This window comes from Echinops telfairi, unplaced genomic scaffold (assembly GCF_000313985.2).
Source record: "Echinops telfairi isolate 266 unplaced genomic scaffold, ASM31398v2 ScPeMD7_24;HRSCAF=84, whole genome shotgun sequence".
Classification (NCBI taxonomy): Eukaryota; Metazoa; Chordata; class Mammalia; order Afrosoricida; family Tenrecidae; genus Echinops; species Echinops telfairi.
In genome coordinates, this window is record NW_022103921.1 from 6088561 (window position 1) to 6116420 (window position 27860).

Consider the following 27860-nt stretch of genomic DNA (forward strand, 5'->3'; position numbering starts at 1 on the left):
AGATAGATAGATAGATAGACAGACAGATAGATAAAGGTTCCTGGGGGGTAGAATGGGGAGGGAGGGGCTAAAGGGGAGTTGATATCAAGAAGTTCAAGAAGGAAGAAAATGTTTTGCAACTGACTGTGGTAGCAATTGTACAATACTGCCTGATGTAATTAAACTATGGAATGTTATTATATCTGTAAGAGCTCCCAATAAAATGATACATAACAAAATAAAAATTGACATTAAAAAATGTTACAATCTTGGAAACGTACCAGTTTACCTTATCATTTAGGGTCTCTATGAACCATAACTGACTTCATGGAAGTGAGGTGTTATTTTCGCGGGTTGGGGGGATAGGGTATTATAATTCCATTGGCCAGTGCTGGTTTGGGGTGTTTCAGTTTAAATTATAACGGGCTCCTCCAAGATGTTGGTTTTTCTCTGTGTTGCTCCCTACCCCTCTGCCTTGGGCTTTTTCTTTTTAAAATCCCCTCTGGCTAAACAAGAGTCCCTGGATGACACACAGGTAACAGGACTGCTGAGTGCCTTGGTTTGGGTAATGTGTCTACGCACGTTGGCCACAGCTGAGTCAGAACAGGGTCTTGGACACTGGGTCCCAGCATGCAGAACCTCATGCAGAACCCGACGTTGAGACACCTGTCATGTCATTGGCTGGGCGTGCACTTGAACTTGAGGTCAATGGGCAGGGCTTGAGGGAAAGTCAAAAAGGAGTGCTGCAGACCCACAGACCACTTCATGATGCTGCTGTTCAACGTCTGCTCCGTCCAGGGCTTCTGCAGCCCCTGTTCCCATCTCTTTACCTCATCCCTTAAGAATTCTCTTTTTAATTCACACTGCCGCAAAACAGCCATCTCAGCTTCCGGAAGGGGCTCCAACCATGTTCATGTGAAACTTTCTTGGCGTTTTGGAAACAAAACGAAAAAACCTAGATGGTCAAGATGAGGGCAACAGGGCCAAGGGGCCAGGTTTCCCAATGACATGCTCCTAAGACAGCCCTACTGCCCCTGGAGAACAGGCATGTGCGCTGTCATGACGGTGCTTCATGTGCTGCTAGGAAACGGATGGGCACCGGCACTCTGAGCTGCACCGGAGGACAGCACTATGTCCCTTCCACCACTTTGACTGCGACCACGAGCTCTGGACTTGACACAAAGTCCATGCTGAATTACGCCTGCCCGGTAACTAGAGCTTCCCACTGAGCTCTGCCTCACAGCGACCCCACACTCGTGAAGAACAGCTGTGACCTTGGAGAAGCGCATCGCCAGGACTCTGGTCCAAGGCACAGCTAACTGGACGCAAACAGCAACCTCTGACGGAACAGCCAAGTGCATGAACCATTTGCGTGATACACTAAGACTGCTGCGTTTCAGTTTGATTGCACTTTGCCTCTTTCCCCATTCACCTTGGCTCCATAGAAACTTTGAAAGGCATTCATTCTTTCCCAATTTCCCACCTCCGCCCTCCATAAGGTGTTCTTTTGTAATCCCTGGGGACACAGTAACGTTTTTAGTGTGCACCAATTTGTATCAATTTGGGGCAGAGCCTTCTAAAGCCCGCACAGAACTGGGGCAACCTGCTATTACTGCCTCCTTCCTTAACATCTTCAGCAAGGGCAGGCTACTAACGAATTTGGAGGTTACCTTGCAAGCTTACCCAGAATGTATCATAAACTTACAGGCCCTCTGAAGAATATTTTCTAATTACAACTATTTCAGAAATTGTTTTCACCACAAAAAGCCCAGGCTGTGACCCCCTCTGCTAATGTCAATCATAAGCAGTCCGTGCATAAGTGTTAAAAAAAGGGTTTCTTTCGACCTTGCTAGGTAGTATAGATCAATAGACAAATAAAAACCAAAATGTTAACAAGTAACATACCAATTCCATTAACTGTTTGAGCTGGCCTATCTCTTCGGGTAGAGACACAAGTTTGTTGTTACTTGCGATTAAGACTTTGAGAGGCAGACCACATAGGCAGGCTGGCAGCGTGGACAGTTGATTTCGACTGCAAAAGACAACACACAAAAAGCACACGTAAAACACATGTTTAAAATGCAGGCACTACGTACTGTGTGTGAAAATGTTCTAAACAGGAAAAGAGAACGGAGTCATGTGAGCAGACATTTCACCAATATAAAAAGTCCAAACAATGTTTCTATGTGTGGTGACTCAAATCCGAAGTGTGCCAAGACAATGTGAGAAGGGAGAGATCCCTATCTGTGTCCATTCCCGGGAACAGCGATCCCACAGCATGTGGACATCACTGAACGATATCATGACTGTCACACGCACGTGCAATTTTGCTGAAGAGAATTCAAGAAGGATCACAGCGATCCAGTGACAGGGAGGTGCCAGAAATTCAAGCCGGTTCAGAAAAAGATGTGGAATGAGGGCTATCATGGGTCATGTCCGATAGATCTTGTCTGAAACCAGAGTATCAAAAGGCTCTTTCTTTTCCTTATGTTTTATTTACTATGCAAAAGAATCGGAACATGGCAATCATAACCTAAGGGTAACTTTCAAAAGAATGGGACTTCCAGAGCAGATAATGACGGACAAGGAGGCAGGTGTTTGGAACCAGGAAATACAGCACAGTTTACAACCAGGAAAGGTATGCATCGAGGCTGTAACCTTTAGCCACATGACTCAACTTGTATGCTGAGCAAATAGTCGGAGAAGCTGAACTACATGTGGAACGCAGTGATTGAAGGAAGACTCAGTAGCAATCTATAATATGTAGATAATATAACTTTGCCTGCTGAAAATGACCAGGACTCGAAGCACTTACTGATAAAGATCAAAGAATATAGCTTTCAGCACGGCTTATACCTCAAGCTAGTACAAACCGAAGCTCACTGCCATCAAATCGAGTCTGACCCAACAGGGACCCAATAGAACCAAGCAGTACCACCCTTGTAGGTTTCCAAAGCTGGATAGCAGCCAGCAGGTTCAAAGTGCAGAATGTGCAGTTAGCAGTTCAACAGGTAACCCACAACGCTAGCAAGGTTCCCACACACGTGAGCAAAAAGGGGACAAACAGCTCCATAACTGGACCAACACAATGGCATCGTACTAAACAGAGCAAATGCTGAAGCTGTGAAAGGCTGTTTTTCACGGGGATCCTCAATCAACACCCATGGAAGTAGCAGTCCGAAAATCAAATGGCGTATTCCATTGGGTGAACCCACTGTCAAAGACCTCTTTGGAAGGTCAACGAGCAACGATGTCCCTCGGAGGCCTGAAGTTCACCTGACCTGATCGAGGCAGCACATTTTCAATATTTCAACCTCACGTGCATGGGAAAGCTGGACAATGGATAAAGGGGAGGAGGAAACCGACGCCTTTGAGCCGTGTGTCGGTGCGCGGTGTAATGCAGCGCCACAAGGCCTGCGAGCAGGGAGAACGAATCCGTCTTGGAGGCCACGTTGCTAGAACACTCCTTAGAAGTGAGGATGGCGAAACTCTGTCTCGTGTGTTTTAGACATGTACTACGGAGGGACCAGGCCCTGGAGAAGGACCGGGGTGCAATTACATATTTTACTATGGGTCTGCTATTCCGCCGAGTATGAGAGTGAGCCATCTCAGAAGCAGAAGTGGAGGTCCCATACACGTCCAAGAAAGAAGTGGTACCGGCTGAGTACATGCAAGATTTCTGCCAGAAACGGTGGGAGCAACAAAGGCACTGAAGCAGCAGCATCAAGACCCTGAGGTGGGGCAGTGGGAGGGCTTCCTACCCCTCAGATATGGAAGCAGAGGCTAATAACCAGAGAGAGATTTGTATGCCGAGCAAATAGTCTGAGACCCTGAACTACAGACAGAACACAGTGATTAAAGCAAGAGTCCTGAGCAATCATTTGTCCGTCTGTCAGAATGGACGAAAGAACTGTAGCTTTACCGTTTTGCAACCTGGTGTTGTGTAGGTGCCATTGCATGGGCTCCAGCCCATAGCAACCTTATGCGCATTAGCATGAAACACTGCTCGAACCAGTGCCATTTCACGATTGCTCCTGTGCTTGAGGGATTGTTGCAGCCACTGACCAACCCATCTCGTTCGCTGCCCGTTTAATTTACCAAACGTGATGCGCTCCTCTAGGGACTGGTCTCTCCCGACAGCGTGTCCCAAGGACGTAAGATGAAGTCTCCCCAGGCTGCCTCTAAGGAGCACTCTGCTCATACGTCTTGCAGGACAGATCAGCGGGTCCTTTTAGAAGTCCATGGTACTTCCGGTATTCTTCACCAGCACCACAATTCATCGATTCTTCTTCGGTCTTCCCTGTTCAAGGTTCAACGTTCACATGCAGGTGAGCCAACAGAGAACGGCATGGCGCGGGTCAGGGGCACCTTGGCCCTCAAAATAAAATTGCTCTCCAATGTCCTGAAGACGCCTTGTGCAGCCGATTTACCTGATACATCTAGTCTTTCATGAGCGTTGATTGTGGATCTAAGCAAGGCAATCCATTCTTTTCTCCGTTTATTATGTTCCCTACTGGTAAGGTCGTGAGGATGTTGGTCTTCTTAATATTGCCTTGTAATTCATACTGAAGCCTGCAATCCTCCATTTTTTTAAAATCATTTTAATCATTTACACAGCTTTTATCACAATCCATCCATCCATCCATTGTGTCAAGTACATTTACACATTTGTTGCCATCATCGCTTTCAAACATTTTCTTTCTACTTGAGCCCTTGGTACCAGCTCATTTTCCCCCTCCCTCCCCCACAAACCCTTGACAATTTATAAATCATTATCTTTTCATGTCTTACACTGACCGATGTCTTCCTTCATCCACTTTTCTGTTGTCCGTCCCCCAGGGAGGGGGTTATATGTAGATCATTGTGATCGGTTCCCCCTTTCTCCCCCACCTTCCCCTTGCCCTCCTGATATCACTGCTCTCATTATTGGTCCTGAGGGGTTTAGCTATCCTGGATTCCCTGTTTCCAGCTCTTATCTGTACCCATGTACAATCACCTGTATATTGCAGGTTGTTAATAAGATTTCTTCCAATATAGATGCTAAATTTGTCTTCATATCATCCAATTTCTCTGATGATTTGCTCAGCACACAGACTGAATAAGTATGGGGACAGGATACAACCCTGAAATACACCTTTCCTTATTGTAACAAAGGCAGTATATTCCTTTGTTCTGTTTGCGCAACTGGCCGTTGATCCAAGTGCAAGTTCCACATAAGCATAATGGAATTCTGGAAATCCCATTCCGCTAATGGTTATCCATCGTTTTTTTATGATTCACAAAGTCAAATTCCTTGCCATAATCAATGAAAAGCAAGTAAACATGTTTCTGGTATTCTCTGCTTCCAGCAAGGATCCATCCGACATCAGCAATGACATCCCTTGCCCCTCTTCCACTTCTGCATCTGGCCTGAACCTCTGGAAACTCAATGTCCTGCTGTAACCATTGTTGGAAGATCTTCAGCAAAATTTTGTTTGCATGCAATTATCAGCGATACGGTTGCATAGTTTGATCACCTTTCTTTGGAGTGGGTACAAATAAAGATCTCTTCCAATCAGGTGGCCACGTAATCTTCCAAATTCCCTGGCATAGTCGAGTGAGTGCTCCATCAGCTTGCTGAAACATTTCAATCGGTGTGTGAGTCCGGGTGGACTAGAGAGACAAATTCATAGACCCTCATATGTGTATAAGAAAAAACTTTCTATACAAGAGCAATTGAAGATTGAGGAAACATCCCAGCCCAGTCCAGATCATGTCCATCAGTCCGATATTAGCCCTTATGTCTGATACAATCTATAAAGTCCTCTTCAGACTCACGGAACACATGCAATGATGCTGAACGCAGGAAGATCGCAGGCCAGTGGGTAAAAGGTCTTGTGGATCCAGCGGTGGTGTGAGCGTCTCAGCACTGGTAGGGTCTCCACGTGGCTCCTCCAGCTCCAGGGCTCTAGGGTAGCTCCACATCTTGTCAACAGAACTGTCTTGCCAGGAGTGAGCCTTGTCAGTAACATCTCCAAGGGAGTGAGCATGCTTCCTGCCTCCAACGAGCCATTTATCTCCGTTGTGCTTCCAAATGAGGTCATCAAGCTGCAACCTGATTGACAGGCAAAACGCCACCCCTTCACTCTTAAGCCTCAAATGGACAACAGCTTATGTAACTAGCACAACTGGTACTCCATTAGTTTCTGGAGCCTTGCTTTTGGCTAATGCTTTCAATGCAGCTTGAACTTCTTCCTTCAGCACCCTGGGTTCATCCTCATGCAATCTCCTTCAAGGGAGCAATGCTGACTCGTTCTTTTTGGAAGAGTGCCTGTGAATTCTTTCCATCTTCTTGCATCAGTCACCAGCGTGCTCACAGAACCTTTCAATATTGCAACTGGAAGCTAGGGCTTTCTCGTGAGCTCTTTCAGTTTAAGATACACCGAGTGTGTTTTGGGTTTCCTAACTCTAGGTCTGCACACCTCATTATAATAGTTGACCTTGACCTCTGCTCAAGCTGTCCTTTGAAATGTTCTGTTCAGCTTTTTGACTTCACCTTTTCTTCCCTCTGTTTTAGCTGCTCTATGATTAGGAGCAAGCATCAGGCTCTTCCGGCATCCGCTTGGATTTTCTCTTTCCTGTCTTTTAAAAATTTCTTCTTTTGCTTTCTTCATGCATGATGCCCTTGATGTCCTCCTACAGCTCACCAGGTGAGATGGTTTATTGTGCCAGCCTGGCCGATACACGCAGGTGGGATTGACTGAGGGGCAGAGAGATAAATGGCTCGGTGAGCCTCGCTTTTCTTGTCTCTCGCTCTGTCATTATTGGACCAGTGTGCGGCTGCCTTGCTTGTTCTGTGCCTCAATTTAAAGGCTACACTGCCTGTGGGACGCCTAGCCTGTGGACTGTGTCACTGTAAGTGGAGGGCCCTTTAAGAGATCGCTGGAGCTGGGGACTGGCAGTTGGTGACCTGCCTTGTGATTGGCTGCTGTGCTGACATAGCCTAGCTCTCTCTATAAATAGAGGACGATCTGGCAGCAGACAGGACTTGAAGGACTGCTAGTCTCTCACAAGTCTCTCACGGGAGTGAGTTGAATTGAGTCATTTGTAGTGCTTTATAATTTAACTGTTTTTTGTATTATATATTTATCTGTATATGATTTAACAGTTCATTTCTTGTTATATATCTAATTATCTTTATAAATAAATACATTAAATTATCAGCAATTTGGTTTTATCTCTCTAGAGAACCCTGTCTAACACACCAGGTTTCTGTCACTCGCGCTCAAGGCATCCAATCTCTTCTCGAGATGTTCTCAACATTTGGGTACGATTGACTCAAGGTGTATTTTGGCTCTCGTGGACTTTCTTACTTTTCTTCAGCTTCAACTTGGACTTAGATAAAGCATTTGATGGTCTCTGCCAGAGTCAGCCCCTGGCCTGGTTTTAGCTGCTGATATCGAGCGTCTCTGTGTGCTTTTCCCACAGATGTAGTCCGTTTGATTTCTGTGTATTCCAAGTGGAGAAGTCCATGGGCCTAGTCACCTTGTGTGTTGTCGAAAAGGAATTTGCAAAATTCTACCATGTGATCTCTAACTTAATTCCTGCCACCAAGTCCATATTTTCCAATCACGGTCCCTTCCTTTTTGTTTCCAACTTTTGCATCCCAGTCTCCAATCGTTACCCATGTATCTTGATTGCGTGTTTGATCAGTTTCAGACTGAAGTCCTTGAAAGAATTCTTCGATTTCGTCATCACTAGCTTTTGTGATTGGTGCATACATTTGAGTGATCGTTATGACTGGATCTCCCTGGAGGCAGATCGATAGAATCCTATCACAGACAGCATTATAGTTCAAGACGGATGCTGAAATTTCCTTTTCCAAATGAATGCATCGCCATTTCTCTTGATCATGCCATTCCCAGCCTAGGAAATCATCTGAATTCCTGATCCAAATTGGCCAAGACCAGTCATTCCAGTTCTCAAATGCTTAGGATATTGGTTTTTATGTGTTCCATTTAATAACGGATGACCGACAATATTCATAGTTTGCATGTTCCAAGTTCTGATCATTTGGTAGATAGTGTCAGCTGTTTCTCCATACTTTGAGCTATACCCCATCACCATGTGATGATCTTCACGTCGCTATGCTACAGGCTTGACTCCACAGTCAACAGGTTGGAGTCCACTTTGAGAAAGCAGTAATCTCTCAGCACAGTCGAAACCCTCTTACCCAAGGAGTCTGTGTTAGTCCAGATTGACTACAGAAACACATTCATAGACACTCATATGTGTATAAACAAGAGCTTCATATAAAGAGTAATTGTATATTAAGAAAACATCCCAGCCCAGTCCAATTCAAGTCCATAAGTCCAATATTAGCCCTTAGGTCCGGATACCAGTCTATAAATTCCTCTTCAGATTCACGCAATCACGCAACACATGCAATGACGCTGAATACAGGAAGATCACAGGCCAGTGGGTGGAAAGTCTTATGGATCCAGTGGCAGTGGAAGCATCTCTCAGCGCTGGTGTGGGTCTCCATGTGGCTCCTCCGGCTCCAGGGCTCTGGCTCCATCAGTGTAGCTCCATGTGGCTTGTCAACAGGAATGTGAAGCAGAGATTGTGTCCCACCTCCAGGGAGGACGGCAGGATTTCCCAGAATCCTCAGGAGAAGGCCATGCCCCCACAGAGGCCTCAGTGGCTATGGCCTGATTGACAGGATGGACTCCACCCTTCACTCAAGTTGACAGGAGATCATGTAACTTCCACAGCGCCCATCCTCCAGCACGTTCTTCTTCTTCTTCCGTTCATTCAGCTTTCAGTATCTGACATGGTTTTGAGGCTCAGAATAAGGTTGTCAGCAGTTACTTCCTCTGACGTGGGCGGACGATTCCTTCTTCATTGTTTGTTCCTTGTCTGGAAGCTTTGAAGAAACTGGTCACTGTGGGTGATCCTGCTGGTATTTGAAAATACCAGTGACATCGCTTCCAGTATGTCAGCAACACACAAGCCACCACAGTTGGACAAACAGAGAGACACATGTTGGTGCAACATGTTAGCTTCCCTATAAATCCCCACAATCGTGAGCATTATCTGAGTTCTGTGCTTTCTGTGAGGCCATTGCAATGAGGTGTTGAACTCAGCAGAGAAGCGGAGTGCCATGGGATGTGATTATACATTCAGCTGCTAATCACAAGGTCAGCGGTTCAAACCCACCAAATGCTCTGAGGGAGAAAGATGAGGCTCTCTGCTCCAGTAAAGATTTAGGATCTGACCTCTGCCTTGTGGCAACTGACCTTGTGCTGACGTGGCGCTACAGTTGCCTTCTGTTTGCCACAGTCAGCGAGGTCAGATCTGGCTCCGACCGTGTCGTCAGGAGCCCTGGTGCTGTGGTGGTCAGGGGTTGGGCTGCGGCCACGTGGGTCACCCTGCGTTTCCCATGTGCATTGTCAGACAGGGAGGTGGCCGGTGTGGCGGTGAGTCAGCTGTGACTCGATGGGAGGGAGTCTGGTTTGGTTACCGTGTCTACGGACATCATGCTTCGTAAATTGAAGGTCAGCGAAAAACGAGGAAGACCCTCATGAAATGGACTAACAACAAATGTGATCAAGCACAGCAGGGGATTCCAAGGAGGCCAGGCCAGGTCTGATTCTCTTGTCCATGGGTTTGCGGGGAGTCAGACCAGCACAACAGCCCCTCACCACAAAAAGAAAACAAGAGGTTTAAAATCCAAGACGTGGGCAGGTTTGAGGAAACAACTCTTTCCCAAACAGGAGTCCCATCCTCTGCCTGTCGGAGCTTCGTCCTGGCCAGCCTAGCAGCAGATGGACAGCCCTCCCAGTACAACCACTGGCACTGAAAGCTGGCGGTCACTGCTCCCTGCCTGACCACGGGCACTGGAAACTCAGGGTGACCAAAGCGTTCAGCAATTCCCAGCACCAGCTTGTTCATCTGAGTAGTAGCAGAGAAGATAGTTTTGCCGTGACTCAAAGACCCTGGGCTAATTTCCAATGCTGTGGACCAGGTCTCCTTTGGCCAAAACAAGAGTTGCTACGGTTAAAAGTCTGCCTTGGCGAGAGAGCCCCCTGGCAAAGGGAGGCTGAACTGAGCGGGTTCCGTTTCTGGGCAACCAGAGTGCCTGGGTCATGGCCTCCCACGCTGCCAGCCTCTGCTCTGCAGTAACAGGCTGATTTCCAAGGAGGGTTTTTTGCTTTGTCTTTTAACTTTGATCAACCAATACGTAGTGTCCTGGGAGATGGGAATCTACTGGATAAATGAAGCCCATGAATTGCTACCTTCTTATGTCAGTTATCCATTTCAACTCCCCATTCCCCACAAGAAGCCCCTTTCCTGCTACCAAATACGGAGGCCAATGGTTTCTCTAACAGAAGACACGAACCAACTGCCACGCCGTCCGTTCTGACTCATAAGAACCCTGTAGGACAGAACAGAACTGTATGTGTGCTGCCTGGGATGGCCTGTGGGTTCTGACCACAGTAAATATTTACGCAAGTGGGAAGCCTCATCTTCGGATGTTAGTATATGCCATTCTTTATTACTGGTTTATTGCAGAGTTATTTTCCTTAAAGTGGCGATAAAGTCAGACTCTCACGCGAGATTTTATCATTAGGACATTAACCGTGCTATTCTTAATTCTACAGAACATGCCTCTGCTTTTGAGGGTGTGGACCCAATAACGAAATGCAAACCTCACTTAAAAGAAAACAACGGAGGAAAAAATTCTGTAACCCATTCACATCCTCGGTTGATAATGTAGTATTGTGGAGAACTCGCCAACCGTGGAATGAAAGCAGCTGGGTTCAGACAGAGGAGTCTTGATGGTGCAGTGGTTCAAGCACTCAATTTTAAACCAAGAGGGCAGCAGTTCAAATCCACCAGCCGCTCGACAGGAGAAAGAGGTGACGGTTTGCTTCCGGAAAGATCCCCCACCTTGGGAAGCCTATGGAGGTAGTTCTCTTCCACCCTATGTGGTCAACGGGAGGAAGAATCACTGCTTTCCCAGGATCATCCGGAAAACATGGGCTCCGAGAAAAGGGCATCATGCTTGGTGGAGGGGAAGACCTTCACCAAGAGGGAGTGATGGGGGGCTGCAACCGCGAACACAAACAGGAGAACGACTGTGAGGATGGCTCCCGACTGGGCAGTGTTTCACCCTGCTGTGCACAGCGTCTCTCAGCATCACCTAACAAGAACAACAACAACAACAGCTCTAGGTGATACAAATGGCTAAGTTCAGGTGACCAGACGTCTCGCTTTGGGCAGGACAGTCCCGACTTTTAACAATTTGTCCCGCGTCCCGCGGCGTTTTAAAAAAGTCCCGATTTTTGGAAAGAATGCACAACAAGCTAGGGTACACGGTTTTCGGCTGCCATGGGGCTATTTCGCCAGGATAGGAGTGTTATCAATGGTGTTCCGCTGGTGTCCTGCTTTACCAATGTTAAAATCTGGTCACCTTAGGCTAAGTGTTTTCTATGAGCCCAAAGATTGGTAGTTTCAACACATCCAGAAGCAGCCTGGAACACAGTGCTGCCCATCTGCGACTGACAGGTTGCCCTTGGAAGCCCTTCGGGGCAGGTTTCCTCCCATACACGGAGTCTCCATCATTGGGAACCAAACCAAAAGCAACCAAGCCCGAAAACAACGGAATGCTTTGCAGAATTCCACGTCGTTTTGTCAACCGTGATGGCTTGCATGGTGGTGTGGTGCTGGACGCAATGGCACTGCCATTTCAAATGCCGGCAGTCATGTCCCCGGTATTTCAAATGTCCATAGGGTCGCCCAAAGCGAACACGTTTCAGCACCACATCTGGACTCAAAACAGACAACAGAGAAGGCACTGGCTTCCTGCTTCACAGGAAGTAGCAGCTCAAGACCTTAGCACGGTCAGATACCACACACCGAACGAAGGAACAAGAAAGAGGGTGCTGACAGAGGGACCCTTCGGGTCGGGGGTACTCAAAAGGTGACTGAGGAGTACTGCTTTCTCAGAGTCGAGTCGAACACCGCGATGTCAATGCAGTAAAGCCTGTGAGAATGGAGGCTTCGAGATCTTCATTTGGTGATGGGGCACATCCCCAAAATAAGGAGGAGCAGTTCCCAAAATCTACCCACAATCAGAACTTGGAACGTGCGAAGTATGAATATAAGAAAATTGGCAGTCGTTAAATATACAATTTTCCTCTAGTTCTTAAGTGCTTCCTCCCCCCCGACTACCATGATCCCAATTCTACCTTACATATCCGGCTGGACAGGAGGATGTGCACTGGCACAGATAGGAACTGGAAATACAGTGAACCCAGGACAGATGAACCCCTCAGGACCAGTGGAGAGAGTGGCGATATCAAGAGGGTGGAGGGAAGGAGAGGGAGAAAGGGGGAACAGAGGACAAGGTCTACATATAACCTCCTCCCTGGGGGACAGACAGTGGAGACGTGGGTGAGGGAGACGTCGGATGGTGTAAGAGACGATAAAATAATAATAATTTATAAATTATCAAGGGTTCAGGGGGAGGGGGGGATCGCGGAGGGAGGGGGAGAAATGAGGCGCTGACACCAAGGGTTCACGTGGAAAGGAGGTGTTGTGAGAATGATGAAGTCAACATATGTACTAATGTGCTGGACACAGATGATGTCTGTATGGATTGTGATGAGTTGTATGCGCCCTAATAAAATGATTATTAAAAAAAAAGAAATGTAACACAATAGGCATTAGTGAGCCAAAATGCACTGGTATTGGTCATTTTGAATGAGAAAATCATATGATTTGCTATTCTGGGAATGACATGATCAAGAGGAATGGCCATGCATTCATTGTAGAAAAGGACATTTCAAAATCAGTCTTGAAGTACAATGCTGACTGTGAAAGGATTCTATCTGCCTCTGAGGAAATCCAGTTATTTTGGTACCTGCAATGCCCATTTATAGACCAACCACAAAAGTTAGCGATGAAGGAACCGAAGAATTCTTTCAACCACTTCAATTTGAAATTGATCAAACATGCAATCAAGATACCCTGATAACTACTGGAGACTGGAATTCAAAAGTTGGAAATAAAGAGGAAGTTGCAGCAATGGGAAAATATGGTCTCCATGAAAGAAATTAAGCTGGAGATCGCATGATATAAAATAGCAAATACCTTTTTTCGGCAACGCAAAAAGTGACTACACACATGGACTCTCCACTTGGAATACACGGAAATCAAATGGACTACATCTGGGGGAAGATAAGATGAAGAAGCTGACTACACAAGACACCATCAATAGCTCATACGCAAGATTGGGCTCAAGAGTACCTGCTTTGGGTTTTTGGGTTTTTTTTAGCAAAGCACACTGAAGACATCCTCAGGCCTGCTTCCGCCCCCACTACACACAAATAGACACAGAGAGAGTTTCACAATTCTCTGGAGACTACTGACCTTGTTGGTGTCTTTTCTATTTCTTCTACCTTTAGTCCTCTTCTAATCATTAGTCCACAGTACTGCACAATCCTAGCATATTGTAATATAGATCGACGAACTTGATATGCCAGAAAATGTATAAATAATGTTTACATCGGCAAAAACACCCAAACCCACGGCTGGTCTGTGGCGTCCACGTCCAGACTGCCTCTGCCGTTCCCTGTCGGCGTTACTCTTCAGCTCTACTGGTGACAGGAAACTGATAGTACCGTTTCCCCGAAAGTAAGACATCCCCGAAAATAGACCTACTCACAGTTTTGCCTCTCGCTGAAATATAAGGCATCCCCCTAAAATAAGACCTCCCCGATAATAAGACACCCCCCCCCCGAAGCTATCGTCACTGGACTCTGGAAAGTAGCAGCAGGCGCTGCCGCACACCTCCCTGTTGGCCGCAGCACAGCCGGAGCAGACAGAAGTGCGAGGTCCCTTTTAATAAAATAAATGTGTACCGTATTCTTCTTCGTGGAAAAATAAGACATCCCCTGAAAATAAGACCTAGCACATCGTTGGGAGCAAACATTAATATAAGACACTGTCTTATTTTCGGGGAAACAGGGTAGCAACATGGGAGATCCTTCTTTGTCCACAGTGATTCACGGGGACTGTAAAGAGGCCAGAGGCGATGCAATGGACTATGGCCCATTAGATATTGACTAGTTGTAGAACCGTTTTAAAATTTGCTACCACGCACAGAATAGTGTGTGTGTGTGTGTGTGTGTGTGTGTGTGTGTTTGCATTCCCTGATAAAGCAGTTATAACATCTTACTACTTTCCTCATTGAGAAATAAGCTAAATACAACCTTTGACATATGTTCATTTTATGCCTTTGAGAACTTTTTTAGCTTTGTGTTTTCAATCCCCTTTTAGCAATTGGTTTGTTTTAGCTACAGGGATCAACACTGTCCGAACAAGGCACATGTCAGTGCAAACGATGTACTTTAGGCGAATGTCATTCGTTCCCCAGTTATACAAACGAGAGCTTCACTCAGCACTGAAAACCAGTCCTAGAAAGATAGCAACTGGGGAGAAGCAAACACTTTATAAGCAAATGTGACACCACAGATGTGACACCACAACTATATGATCTGAGGGTGAGTGACTGATGCACAAGAGGAATTCAAAAAGTTCGTGGAAGCGTTCCATTATCCTTCCATTTCATTTTCCCATCAACTTTCTAAATCCCCATCAGATTATTTTAGGTACTACTCTGTACTGCATCGATCTCAAAATGATGTACTTTAAATTTAGCAGTGAAATAGAGAGAGAGACACAATTATCAGCTATCCTATCTTATCACATAGAGTTGCCCCGAGAGAGGCCAGAAGAACAAAGTACAGTCAGAATGCCTAGAAGCCAGAATGGCGGGGCCAGCAAGCGTTTCTTTCTACTGTGTGGACAAAGGGTGAGTCAAAACCGACCCAGTGGCTTCCAACAAATTCAGTTCGGACAGACCAGCTGGCCTCTGAATTTTCTTGTCGTTAGGTTTGGTCAAGTCCGTTCTGACTCACAGTGTCCCGGTGCACAGCAAAGCCAAACACTGCCTGGTCCTGAGCCCTCCTTACTGTGATTCTCGTGTTTAAGCCCGTTGTAGCAGCCACCGTGTCCATCCACTCATCGACGGTCTTTCTCTGCCTCACTGGCCCGCTGCTTTGCCAAGAATGACGTCCGTTTACAGAGACCGTCCTTCCTGAAGACATGTCCTAAGGAGGTGTGACGAAGTCGTTGCTGCTAAGGAACATTCTGGCTGTACTTCTTCTAAGACAGATTGCTTGATGGTTTAAACACTCTTCCCTAGCACCATAATTCAAATGCATCCATGTTGTTAGATGCCATAGCATTGGATCCAATCGACAGCCACCGAGTGAACAAGCAACAAAACAGTACCCAGTCCTTGTCTTCCTCAGTCACTGTCATGTTTGAGTATGGTGACCAGATGTCCCGCTTTTGGCGGGACAGTCCCGATTTTTAACAATTTGTCCCGCGTCCCGCAGCGTTTTTAAAAAGTCCCGATTTTTGGAAAGAATGGACAACAAGCTTGGGTATACGGTTTTTGGCTGCCATGTGGCCATCTTGGCAGGATATGCGTTTTATCAATGGTGTCCCGCTTTACTAATGTTAAAATCTGGTCACCTTAGGTTTGAGCCATTGCTGCAACCACTCTACCAGTCTATCTTGCTGAGCACCTTCCCCCTTTTTACTGCCCTTCTGCTTTACAGGAATGATGTTCTTTTCCAGAGACTGGTCTCTCCTGATAACATGTTCAAAGTACGTGAAATTAGGTCTTGCCATCCTCGCTTCTAAGGGACACTCTGGCTGTACTTCTTCCAAGACCAATTAATTTGTTTTTCTGATAGCCCGTGAAAATACTGTCGCTTGGGTGTGGTGTACCTTAGCCTTCGAAGTGACATCGTGATGGTATATACTTTTTCTTCTCATTATTTTATTTTTTTTAAAGCCAGCTGGACCCATGGAGGATGTTATTTTATTTATTATTTATTTTTAATCATTTTATTAGGGGCTCATACAACTCTTATCACAATCCATAAATACATCAATTGTGTAAAGCATATTTGTATATTCATTGCCCTTCAGCTCATTATTTGTAGTTCTTGAAGGAATCTCTGGGGGTTAAAACTTCTAGATCACTGCTTACAAAGTAGTGATCTGAGAAAAACATTATCCCAGGAGATATTAATAGGTGAGCCACCAAAAAGGCGAGGCGGGAGTAAGACTGCATTTCCAAGACTTCACAACGCTGATTCACACACTAACAACGAATCTACACAACACTGTTTACATCAGTGTTCTCCACATCTATTGGATTGTGGGTTCTTTCTTTTATGAAGCATAACTATTAAAATCCAGCACAATACTCTTCCAAAGAATATAGCGACAGAAGCAATGTATTTACTCCTGAACTGATTCAATAGAGGTTAAATAAATAACTTTTTTTTCTTCCCCCTTGTAGTCTAGTAAAATTTTTGCTAGAAGCACTCATTTTCTAATTATGAATAGGTGACTTAACTGCTGAATAGATCAATTTTCTTATTTTCACATTGCTTTCTGCTTTGGTTTTCCAGTTTCTTAATGGAGTATCAGTAAGACACTTCCTCTTTTCATGAGGTTAGAATAAACAGATCTATTAATAGAACACACCGGCCTACATGATCCAACTCTAAAAAGAAAGTCTCCCAAAGCTTTCTGGTTTTTATGTCACCTTACATATACATGCAGCATTACAATAAACAGGAGAAATATTCAAAGTGTTATGAATAAACACGCATACGAGGTGACTGAAAATATCATGGCTTGAGTCAGGAATGCATCCGGTCTCAAAGTGACAAGCTCTATGTCAGGCCTGTTACAGAGGTTACTTGATGTTACAGCTACTGAGGTCAAGCAATCCAAGGCCAACATTATGCTAAAGTTAAAGTTACTTACAGAAGTTCATAGACACTTCCAAACTTTGTTTTATCTCCTACATGGGAGCATCTCAAGAGACCCAGAATGGGCCTAGTGGTCTGACTCTTCCCCATTCATGAATCCCTTATCCACCAGTGGCCAGGAAAGGTTCTTTAACAAAGCATTATACGTAACACCTCTATCAAACTACTACACATACACTTTATTTCGTAGTTAAATACAGAAAGTCAATTCCCCCCCCCACCCCTTTCCTCCTTTTACACAGCAAGTAAAGCTCCCGGGCTGGGAGGAGCCTCTATCTGCAACCTTTGGTCAGTGAAGAGTTTCCAGAGAAAAAACCACAACCGGCCATCAGAAACAGGAGGGGCGACAAAGGAAAATGATGAAGCTGTAGCCTCCGTTCTGCATGCCCAGCAAGGCGCCTGATTGGCCACAGTGACGGCAGGTGACTTCACCTGTCTTGCGTCCGTTGATGGCTACAGGACCAGTGTCACCACACCTTCATTTTGGTGCAGCCTTTTGAATGTGTCTAAATTCTCCACAAGAATAGCACGTCTGCTCATCAGCGTGGGCACAGTCACAAGCCAGAGGACCTGGTTCACTGCAGTTGTCTTAACACCTCTCTCTCTCTCTCTCTCTCTCTCTCTCTCTCTCCATGCAGTCCTTGGCTATGTGATCAGGCATCCTCTAGAACAGGGTGTCACACTGGCGGCCCGTGGGCTGCATGTGGCCCCGAGGTAATTTTTTGTGGCCCACGATGCTCTGGAATAAAATGTAACGACGGAATTGTGCGTACAGTATTGCCTCGATCTCCCCTAAGCGCTATTTTCTTCATAACACTTTTTTCTATTTTCATTTTATTTCAGAGCATCACGGGTCACAAAAAATTACCTCAGGGGCCACATGCGGCCCACGGGCCGCCAGTTTGACACCCCTGCTCGAGAAGATCACTATTCTTGGCAAGATAAGACTCACCACACTGATCACAGATGCCCCTATCCAAGGCAAAACCACTTCTGCCACGGCTTCTCATTCCATGTAGGGCGTTCCCGGGCCCGGGGGCCAGATGCCTACACCTGCAGCATCCGTTGGTCTCATGGCTGCGGTGAGGCTTCCTGGGGCATCTGAGAGTGTCCACAGCAGTGGAGAGTCAGACACTACCTGTGTGAAAGCAGCTGTCAGGTAGAGACTGTGTATTCTCAGGGTCCTCGCCTGTACCACACACGGGTCTGCCCGGCTCTTCTTATTTTAAACCATGGAGTGTCTCTAGTCTATTCAAACTACAGCCTCTCGGCTATGTAGAGGTTCCGCCTGAGCACAATGAAGTGTTCTGGTATGCCCATTTTCACAGTTATCCATAGTTTATGATGATCCCAATGATGACATGCCTCTTCATAGTCAATAAAACACAAGCAAACATCTTTCTGGTATTTTCTGCTGTTAGACCCAACAGGTTGCTAGGAGTCAGCGTTGACTCGATGGCAGTGAGTTGAGTTTGAGAGGGATACATCACTTTCCTGTTTCCCAAAACAACTTATTTTCACCACTGTCAAGGTGATTGCTACTCACAGGGACCCTGTAGGACAGAGTTGAATTACTCCCTGGGTCTCTAAGGCTGAACTCTTTAAGCAGATGGCCACATCTTGCTCGTGTGGCGTGGAACCACCTTTCAGCCGCTGCATCCGGGCTCCTCTCTTATCTCCAAGCTAAAGTAAGTGTTGAAGGGTACAAATATGACAGCCCATGCCTAAAATAGTATATTTTTCTGGCAAATTTCATGTTGTGCAACTGTGCTTTGTTGCATCTCTAGATATGCTTTTTAACTTGTAATCTACTTTGTACAAAATTAGTTCTGTACTTGATACCCAAATGATAGCTTAATAGCTCTATCCCAATTCAGCTATTAAGAAGTGATGATGAAGCGAATGATGACAAAGGATGGTTATTCCAAAAGTCCACCTCTCCTTGCACGAGAGTACGCTCTTTTTCTTTCCTTCGAAGACGTGGCAGACGCCCACATTCTCAAGGGAACATAATACGTTGATTGTTCATGCGATGGCTGTGTTTCAAAGGAACTGTATCTCTCTGGTAGAAGATGAAGCCTTCTGCTACCTTCAGGTCTTCCGTCCTCAGAAACCCCATAGAGGTTTCCAGGTAAGTTCAAGAATGACCAGCAACCAAATATTAATAGGATGAATCAGCCGTACGTAGCCCATTTTCAGAGTATAAATCTGTAGGAGACATTTGTGAACGTCTACTGAGGGCTGAAGCAGAAGTGAAAAGAAAACCCGCAGATTGACAGCACGCTAGCTATCGAAACCATAATGTCCCCTTTGTTTCTGCTCTTTGCTCCCCTCCCCCTCCCCCAGTACAAACACTGATCTACAACAACCTCTATTCAGGTGATGTGAACAATGGAAAAATCCTCTTTGGAAGTCTTGCCCAATATGAGCAATACTAAACCGAATGGAATGTAATAAAAAATATCCAATTCCTATCTCATTCACACGTAATGACAGCTCGTCAACTACCGGGCCAATAGACACAATCGCACAGGCCAAATATTTTTAAAATATACTGAAAATGTTTAGGGGTCAGTGACCATCCGTTCCACCTTCAGAACAAAGGACTGCTCAGAGGCCACTTGAAAAGGTGCTTCCAGTGAATGGCAACTCCACAGGCCTCTTCCAACTCTAGCATTCTTTGAAAAGAATCATTTCAAACTTGAAGATATTCCTTCCAAATGACAAACTAGAGCACTACGTTCTTTCATGTTCCTATTGCTCCGTCATTTGACCAAGCACAAGCTAGCTATAAATACCGGTTCACTGACATACACAGGTCGTTCCTGCCTCCAGAAGGGATTCGGTTCCAAGGACTCCATCCGAGTCACTAATGACTTTAGTTAAAGCCACCTTCATCCTTGAGTTTCCATAGCCTGCTATAGACAGCAGTGTTTGGAACAGTAAGTCGTAACCCTGAGCACGGACGAGGAGACATCTGTGAATGATAACATCAGAACTGCATGTTACAATATTACATTACTATAACGAATGGCAAAATGTATCATTAAGAAAAGATAGTAGCCAGGGCAATTTGCTGTAAGGCAAACTTGCAGTAAATCAGAGACAGCTTGTGCGTGTGCATATTTGTAGGTATACACACAAATACTGATACATAGTTCGTATACAAAATATATATCTTGCTGGTTGGAAATTACACAAACACACAAGGGGTCTTCCAAAAGTTCGTTAAAAAATGCGTCTTATATTAAAAACCATGCGTGAATTTCAAATTTTATTTTTGCACCAAAATAAGCTCATACGAACTTGTTGCAAGAGGTCTGTTATTGCACGTTCGTGCCTCTCGTTTGCTAAGCGGGGCGAGACAGTTTATAGAGAGCTCTGTCAGGCAACAAGGATTCTACCTCCCCAAACTTCAAACAAAAACATCGCGTTTAGGATGAACCCTGGATGGAAGGATGGTGCAATTACTGATGGCCTGCAAAGAGTTTTGGGGGACACCGCTGCCACAGAAGCCAGCAGTTTACAAAAGGCTAAGCCATTTGGAGAAGAGACTAGCCCGTGTTGAACATGAACCCAGCACACTATCCACAACAGCTTTCAAGGGAACAATCTTGTTGGTGTCCTAATCGAAAACAACCAACGATTAACAGTAGAAACAACCGCCAACACCGGGACCATCTCAACTGGGTTACTTTCCAAAATGCTGACTGAAAAATCATTCAGCAAACATTCTGCTCAATGGGTGCCCAAACCGTTGTACCTGGATCAGTTGCAGACAAGCGCATAGCTTTCGATACACATTTTAAGCAAGTGGGAGCGGGATCCGGAAGCATGTCTTACTGTAACTGTACCAGAGATAAGAGATGGCTTTGCTCATATGGTCTTAAAGACAAAGCACCATCAAAGCAATGGCTACCAAGAGGTGAAAGTGGTCTAGACAAAGTAAACGCGCAAGGTGAGAACAAAGTCATGGCTACAGTTTTTTGAATGCTCCACAGGCATTTTGATTGTTGAGAACAATCACATCTGCTTATTATGCAAGTGTTTTAAGAAAGCTAGGCAAAGCTTTAGCAGAACAACACCCAAAAGCGTTACCGGAGCCCACTCCACCAACACAGTGCTGCTGCTCATTCTCCCAGCAAGCCGCGCAATGTTGTATTTCCATGGAAAACCAGTAGGCTTCCATCTCACAATCTGACTGGGTTCATTCGGATTTCCTTGTTTCCTGCTCTTAAAATGTCTTTACAGGGAACTCATTTTTCTTCTGTTCACTTAATGTGTTAGTCCGGGTAGACTAGAGAAACAAACCCATGGACACACATATGTGTATAAGAAAGAGCTTTGTGTACAAGAGCAATTGAATATTGAGAAAACATCCCAGTCCAGTCCAGATCAAGTCCGGAAGTCTGATATTAGCCCATATGTCCAATACCAATCTAGAAAGGCCTCTTCAGACTCATGAAACACATGCAATAATGATGAATGCAGGAAGATCACAGGCCAGCAGGTGCAAAGTCTTGTAGATCCAGTGGTGGTAGAAGCATCTCAGTGCTGGCAAGGGTCTCCATGTGTCTCCTCTAGTTTCCAGGGCAGGGGTCTATCAGCGTTGTGCCATGTGTCTTGTCAGTACAGCGTCTCTCTGGGAGTGACCAGAGAGAGAGAGAGAGTCTCCCGCCTAGCAGGAAGAAAGACAGGAATTCCCAGAATCCTCAGGGGAAGGCCATGCCCATACAGAGGGCTAGTTGGTTAGGACCCGATTGACAGACTAGACTCCACCCTTTCACTCTTAATCCTCTGAAGTCCCAAGTTGACACCAGATTATGTAACTACCTCACTTACTGCCAGAGTTGATGAGGACTCACAATGAGGACTGCCCCAGTAGGCTCCCAAGACTAACTATTTATGGGAGTCCAAAGCCTCATCTTTCTCCTGAGGCAGCTGACAGTTTTCAAGTGCCTAACTTGTGGTTAGCAGCCCAATGCATAATCCATGTAGTAGGTTCAAACCCTCTACGCACTCCTTGGGAGAAACGTGAGGCTTTCTACTTCCACAGAGTTACCGTCCCAGAAACCAATAGGGCAAGTTCTACTCTGTCCTATTGGGTCACTATGTGTACAAACAGATTCAACGGCAGTTTTCCTCCCCTGGTGGCTTAGTGGGCTACAAACTGGACTAGTAACCAGCAATTTAAAACCACAACCAGCCCAAGGTAGAAGGATGCGACCTATCACTCTCATAAAGATTTAGTGACTCGGAAACCCACAGGGCAGTTCCACTCGTTCCCACTGGGTGCCAATGAGCTGGAATCAACTTGGTGACAGTGGGCGTCTCCCGTTAGTGATGCAAAAAGACCACCGTGTTAGTCTGAGTTGATTAGAGAAACAAATTCGGAGACATCCATTTGTGTATAAGAAAGAGCTTTATATAAAAGCTCTTTTATTTGTATTTTATTGTATATTAAGAAATCGTGTATTAACTGTATATTAAGAAAACATCCCAGCCCAGTCCAGATCCAGTCCAAAAGTCTGATATTAGCCCCTAGGTCCGATAACAATCTATAAATTCCTCTTCGGACTCACACAATACACGCAATGACACTGAATACAGAAGAACATAGACCAGTGGTAGAAAGGCTTCTGGATCCAGTGGGGGTGGAAGCATCTCAGTGCTGGTGTGGGTCTCAATGTGGCTCTTCAAGCTCCAGGGCTCTGGCTCCATCAGCATAGCTCCATCTGGCTTGTCAACAGGAAGGTCTCGCAACAAGTATGTGTCCCACCTCCAGGGTGGAAGACAGGATTTCCCAGAATCCTTAGGAGAAAGCCATGACCACACAGAGGCCTCATTAGCTGACCTGATTGACAGGCTAGAGTCCACCCCTTCGCAAGTTGACAGATTATGTAACGTCTGTCACAACCACTTGGATGTGGTCAACCCCCCAGAACCCTCAATTCCTTAGGGATAGACTAAATGCCTGGTATCAGTGTTTACAATTTTCGTGAACTTGATGGAGTGTATGTTGAGAAATGAAGTTCATAATTCTCACTTTTATCTTTCATTACATTTGTGCCATGGTTTTCATGTCCTATTGTATTTACTAGTGAGAGAGAGAGAGATGTATACTTTTTTTTAAACAGTTGCCATCAAGTTGACCCATGGCCACCCCACCCCCACCATGTATCAGAGCCGGATTGTGCGCCAGTGTTTTTTATGGTTTTTTGGAACTAGATTATCAGGATTTTCTTCCCAGGAAACCTCTGGGTAAACTTGAACCACTGACTTGTGATTTAGCAGCAAGTCCAGTAGCAGTTTCTGCCCCCCAGATAGTCTATGTATTTTGTAGAGTAAGTCACCCAGTAGTGCTACGAGGCTTTCCGTTAACACATATGTAGACTTAAACACGTCTCTGTGATCCCGGTGGCTGCAGACAAAAAGTTGTTTCACGAATATACTTGTCTCGCTAGAACAGAGCCCTGCTGGCATAGTGGGCTATGTGTTGTGCTAATAACCACAAGGTCACCAGTTCAAAACCACCAGCTGCTCAGCAAGAGAAAGATGAGACTTCCTATTTTCATGAGGATTTACAGTCTCCGAAACCCATCGGGCCAGTTCTACTGTGCTAGAGGGTCACTGTGAGTTGGCATCCACTCAATGATGCCAAGTTTGAATCTGGAGTTTTCTTAAGCTTGATAGATTCCTTGGAAGGGTCCGTAACCACCTCTGAGGACGTTCGAAGAGAACTGAAAACTGCACTGGTGCGAAAGAGGCCTGAGGATTCTTCCAGGAGAGCCAGGGCTGTCCAATGATTATGTCATGGGAACCTCACCCTCGCCACGTTACAGCCCTGACCTTGACCCTTGAGACTTCTTTCCTTCCTCAAACTGAAAGGCTATTTCAAAAGAACACGGTTTGAGGGAAAAATCAAAGAGTTCTACTAAGGATTGGATGAAAACACTGCCTTCAGAAGTGTGTAGATCTCAATGGAAGACATGTCAAGAGATAATAAGTTTATGTTTGATATTTTATTTAATAAACATGTCTATAATTTTGTTATAATATTTCTGCCTTACTCTCCTATATGTATAAATACACACACACACACACTAATTGTTCCTTTGAATGAGATAAGGCTTTCATATAAAGATGTGAGGCATATTTTCCATTTCGGGAAAACACCATCAATGTTCTCCGTTCTACAGAGAAGAGACATGATCTTGTGACTGAGACCTTTTCAGTGAAAGGTCAAGGATAGGTTGCACGTCTTAAGGATAAAATCCTGAGGAATAATGAACATTAATATGGTTCACAGCAGAAGATATAAGCTCTGAACTCTCTAAGACAATTCTAGGGCCCCACATGCTTCCTCCAAGCACCGGAACAGACAGCAGTATGTAAAGATTATTCTCAGAATGGTCCCCACAAGAATGCTGGAATACCGGTTGTAAAACGATCAGGAAGTTGGCTCTTGCGGTACATTGTTTAGCGGCCAAAAACAATGCCAACTTTCAGAGGGGGCCGTCCAAACAGAGTCCTTTTATGGTAAGATAGCATCTGTCCAAGAAACGTTCCTTGCCTCTGCATGCAGTGCCCCAAAGTAAACGGTGAGCAACCTGGGAAAGATAGGGCCTGCCAATGACTCAACCAGATCTTGGTGTGACCAAGTGCTGTACAGAGTGTGTGCTTTCCAGCAGACTCCGTCCCTGGCCTCTCTGAAACAGCAGCCCACGCTCCCCTGCGGTTGCTAAGAGCTGTGTGACCCCAGGTGTATCTGTTTCCCCGAAGTACATTTTCTTCATGAGCCTCAACAAGAACAACCTCCCCAACAACTTGAAAGAGAGTTTAAACTGTGTGAGGCTGTCCCGCGTTCCTTATGTCCAAAGTGTCGGTTCTTCTAAAGGGGTAAGTCTTGCTGAATCATTGTTCGTGCTCCTGGATTAAGGCTCGGAAAACAGGAAGAGATACAGAGGCACATACACTACACTAACATAACCTTTTGTTGCAAACACCAAGGAGCAAAGGATAAAAGTTCAGATTGTCTACAAACTCCATCAACAGCAATAAATTACCATTTTCAAATAAATAAAGCAATGACCATTTCCTGCAAATGCAACCTTTCTATCCTGCAAGAAAACGTGGACACCACTTACCTATTTTAAGTACATTCCATAGCGAAGCTTTTCTCATGTGTCAATTATGCTCGGTTGTCAAATAATTTCATGCCACTTGGATTAAAAGTCAGCACCCATGGAAGCATCACTTGAGAAATCAAATGACCCTTTACATCTTGAGCAAATCTACCGCAAGACTGCAGTTTAAAACCAGAGATGTCAGTTTGATGACCAAGGTTCACCTAACCCAAGCCATAGCCTTTGAATTGCTACACAGGCATGCGAAAGGTGGACAGTAAAAAAGTAAGACAGAAAAGGTGATGCCTTTTAATTGTGTTGTTGACAAGGAATACAGAATGTCCTATACATTGCCAGAATAAAGCAATCAGACCTAGCATGAGATGCCAAAAAAAAAAGAGTACTCTCTACATATCTCAAATGAAGGGGTTCTTTGAGTGGCAAGACAGAAGAACTGTGTGAGACAAATACTGACTGATGCAGCGAGCGTCGAAAGAAGTTTGGAGCAAGACACAGTCATTCTATCAATATGAGCTTGCCTGCAACCATTTCAAGAGGTGGCATATGATCAAGAACTGGCAGTACTGAAGAAAGAAGTTCCGAATGTACTGAAGCCATTAAGAAAAACCCAGGCTCCAAGACTTGACAGAAGAATGGGCAGGACTGAGAAGTGAAGTGCTTCAACAAGCCAATGAAGCACTAGAAGCACTTATTCATCTCTGCCAAGAAATCTGAAAGATAGCTCCTTGGTCAAACGACTAGAAGAGATCACGTTCACCATTTCAAAGAAAGGTGACCCAACAGAGTGCAGAAACTATTGATTAACATTAATATCACATGCAAGTGAAATTCTGCCGAAGATGATTTAAAAACTGTGCAACAGTACATCAATAGGAAGCGGTCGGAAATTCAAGTCAGGTTCAGTGGAGGCTATGGAATGAGGGCTGTCATTGCTGATGTCAGAAGGCTCTTGGCTGAAAGCAATGAACACCAGGAGGAGGCCTACTTGTGTCTTACTGACTGTACAAAGGCATTTGACTGTATGGGTCATAGCAAATGATGGATAACACTGAGAATAATGGGAATCCCAGAACACTTCATGGTGCTCACGTAGAACTTTTGCACTGATCCGTCCTGCAAACAGAAACAAGGACTATTTCATGGCTTAAAATCAGGAAGGGTGTGCATCAGGGTTACATCCTCTCGTCATACTTATTCAACCTGTATGCGAGCAAATCATGTGAGAAACAAGACTGTAGGAGAACACAGCAACAGGATTGGAGGAAGGCTTACGAATAACCTGCAATATGCAGATGACACAACCTTGCTTGCTGAAGGGGGAGGACTTCAAGGACGTGCTAACGAAGATCAAGACTACGAATTACAACTCGATGTAAAGAAGACCAAAATCCTTGCAACTGGACCAACAGACCACACCCTGATAAAAGCTGGAAAAAAAGAGGCAGTTGTGAAAGATGCCACTCTGCTTGGATCAATGTGGGCAATACTGCATCTTGGGGGTGCCAGAACAATGGGAGCGGGGGTGGGGGCGCCGCGAAGGCAGATACCTATACTTACAAACGTTTTTAATTGACAAGGGGTGCTGAGTAATTTCTTTTCTGAAAATGGGGCAGGAAGCCAAATACATTTGGTAATTTACAATGCCAGAAGAAATATGTCATCCATACCCAAAACGTTCTCAGTGCGTGTAACAGTACAAATTTCTATCTATGTATTTATTTTGATGGCAGCATTCACAGTGAACTTACCTTAAATTTAAGTAGGTCAGCATTTGCAAGTTCACGATGGCCTCGGGAATGACTCTGATACAGTTGTGGTACAGGTTAAGCACTTCCAGTGATACAAACTGGCACAATTCCATTGGAACTTCAACCAGCCTGTTTTTAGATAAATCTATGAGAAAAGGAAAGATACTGTTGTCAATAAATCTCCAATTGACTCAATCTTATAAATTCTATTTCTTAACCCATTAATCAAATTTAGAGCTAAAGGGGCAAAGGAAAGTGTAAATACTGTTAAAATGATTTTAGTTCACACCATCAGTTTGTAAATCCTGCTTAGGATTCAATGGAGGAATTGAATTATTTTTCACTCTTCCAGAAAATTATTTCAAATTCATTCTCCCTAAGTAAGTATCCATTAATATCCCTGAGTATATATGTTTGCTATAATGATTTAATTCAATTTTGGATTCATAACACAAGAGGATCCTGATCTGGGATATAATCTCTTTTGTAGACAGGGCGCATGGTTTTTCATAGCCTGCACAAATGAACACAGAGCAGACACAAAACACATATTTTATTCTCTAAAATTACCGAGTATCAAACATGTGCAAGACCTAGTTAAACTGTGTCTATATTGGATGACACTGCATATAAACAGACGAGGGGGGAAAAAAGGCTTTTATTGGCCCCTTGTAAAGATGATTAACTATGTTCTACAGAGCAGCGTAACATGTAATAGCATGGACAGTATCACCGGTCCAAACATTAGCATGTGGAATAATCAAATCTAGGTAGAAGACTCCATATATTAGAGATACCACGAATGAAACAATAACTGAAGCATTCACAGATCACCACCCTGTCAGGAAGGGCAGAGTAAAACCTGACAATGTTCAGTAAATAACGGATAAAGGCCTAGGGATATGCACAGCACAATAAATTTTAAGTGTCAATCCCATGAGGAAATTCAAGTGGAAGAGCAACTTTCCGTGGCTGGCCTTCTACTACCTAGAGGGTTACAGCGGAAAACTGTCCCGTGCTGCGCTCTAAGCTGTGATGTTTACAGAGAGGACTGCCAGCCTTTCCTTCCGAGGCACCTCGGG

The 27860-nt window shown here is 44.9% G+C and overlaps 1 protein-coding gene across 1 annotated transcript in view; it reads right to left on the reverse strand.

Annotated features, from left to right (window-relative positions):
• The window catches only part of LRCH1 (leucine rich repeats and calponin homology domain containing 1), a 157589-nt gene that overhangs the window by 101517 nt on the left and 28212 nt on the right, over positions 1–27860 (reverse strand). Inside the window, exons 2-3 of the mRNA XM_045289058.1 lie at positions 26779–26923; positions 1885–2011 (exon numbers count right to left, since the gene is read on the reverse strand). Coding sequence (XP_045144993.1) covers positions 1885–2011; positions 26779–26923 — 272 coding nt within the window. The remainder of the gene's footprint in view (positions 1–1884; positions 2012–26778; positions 26924–27860) is intronic.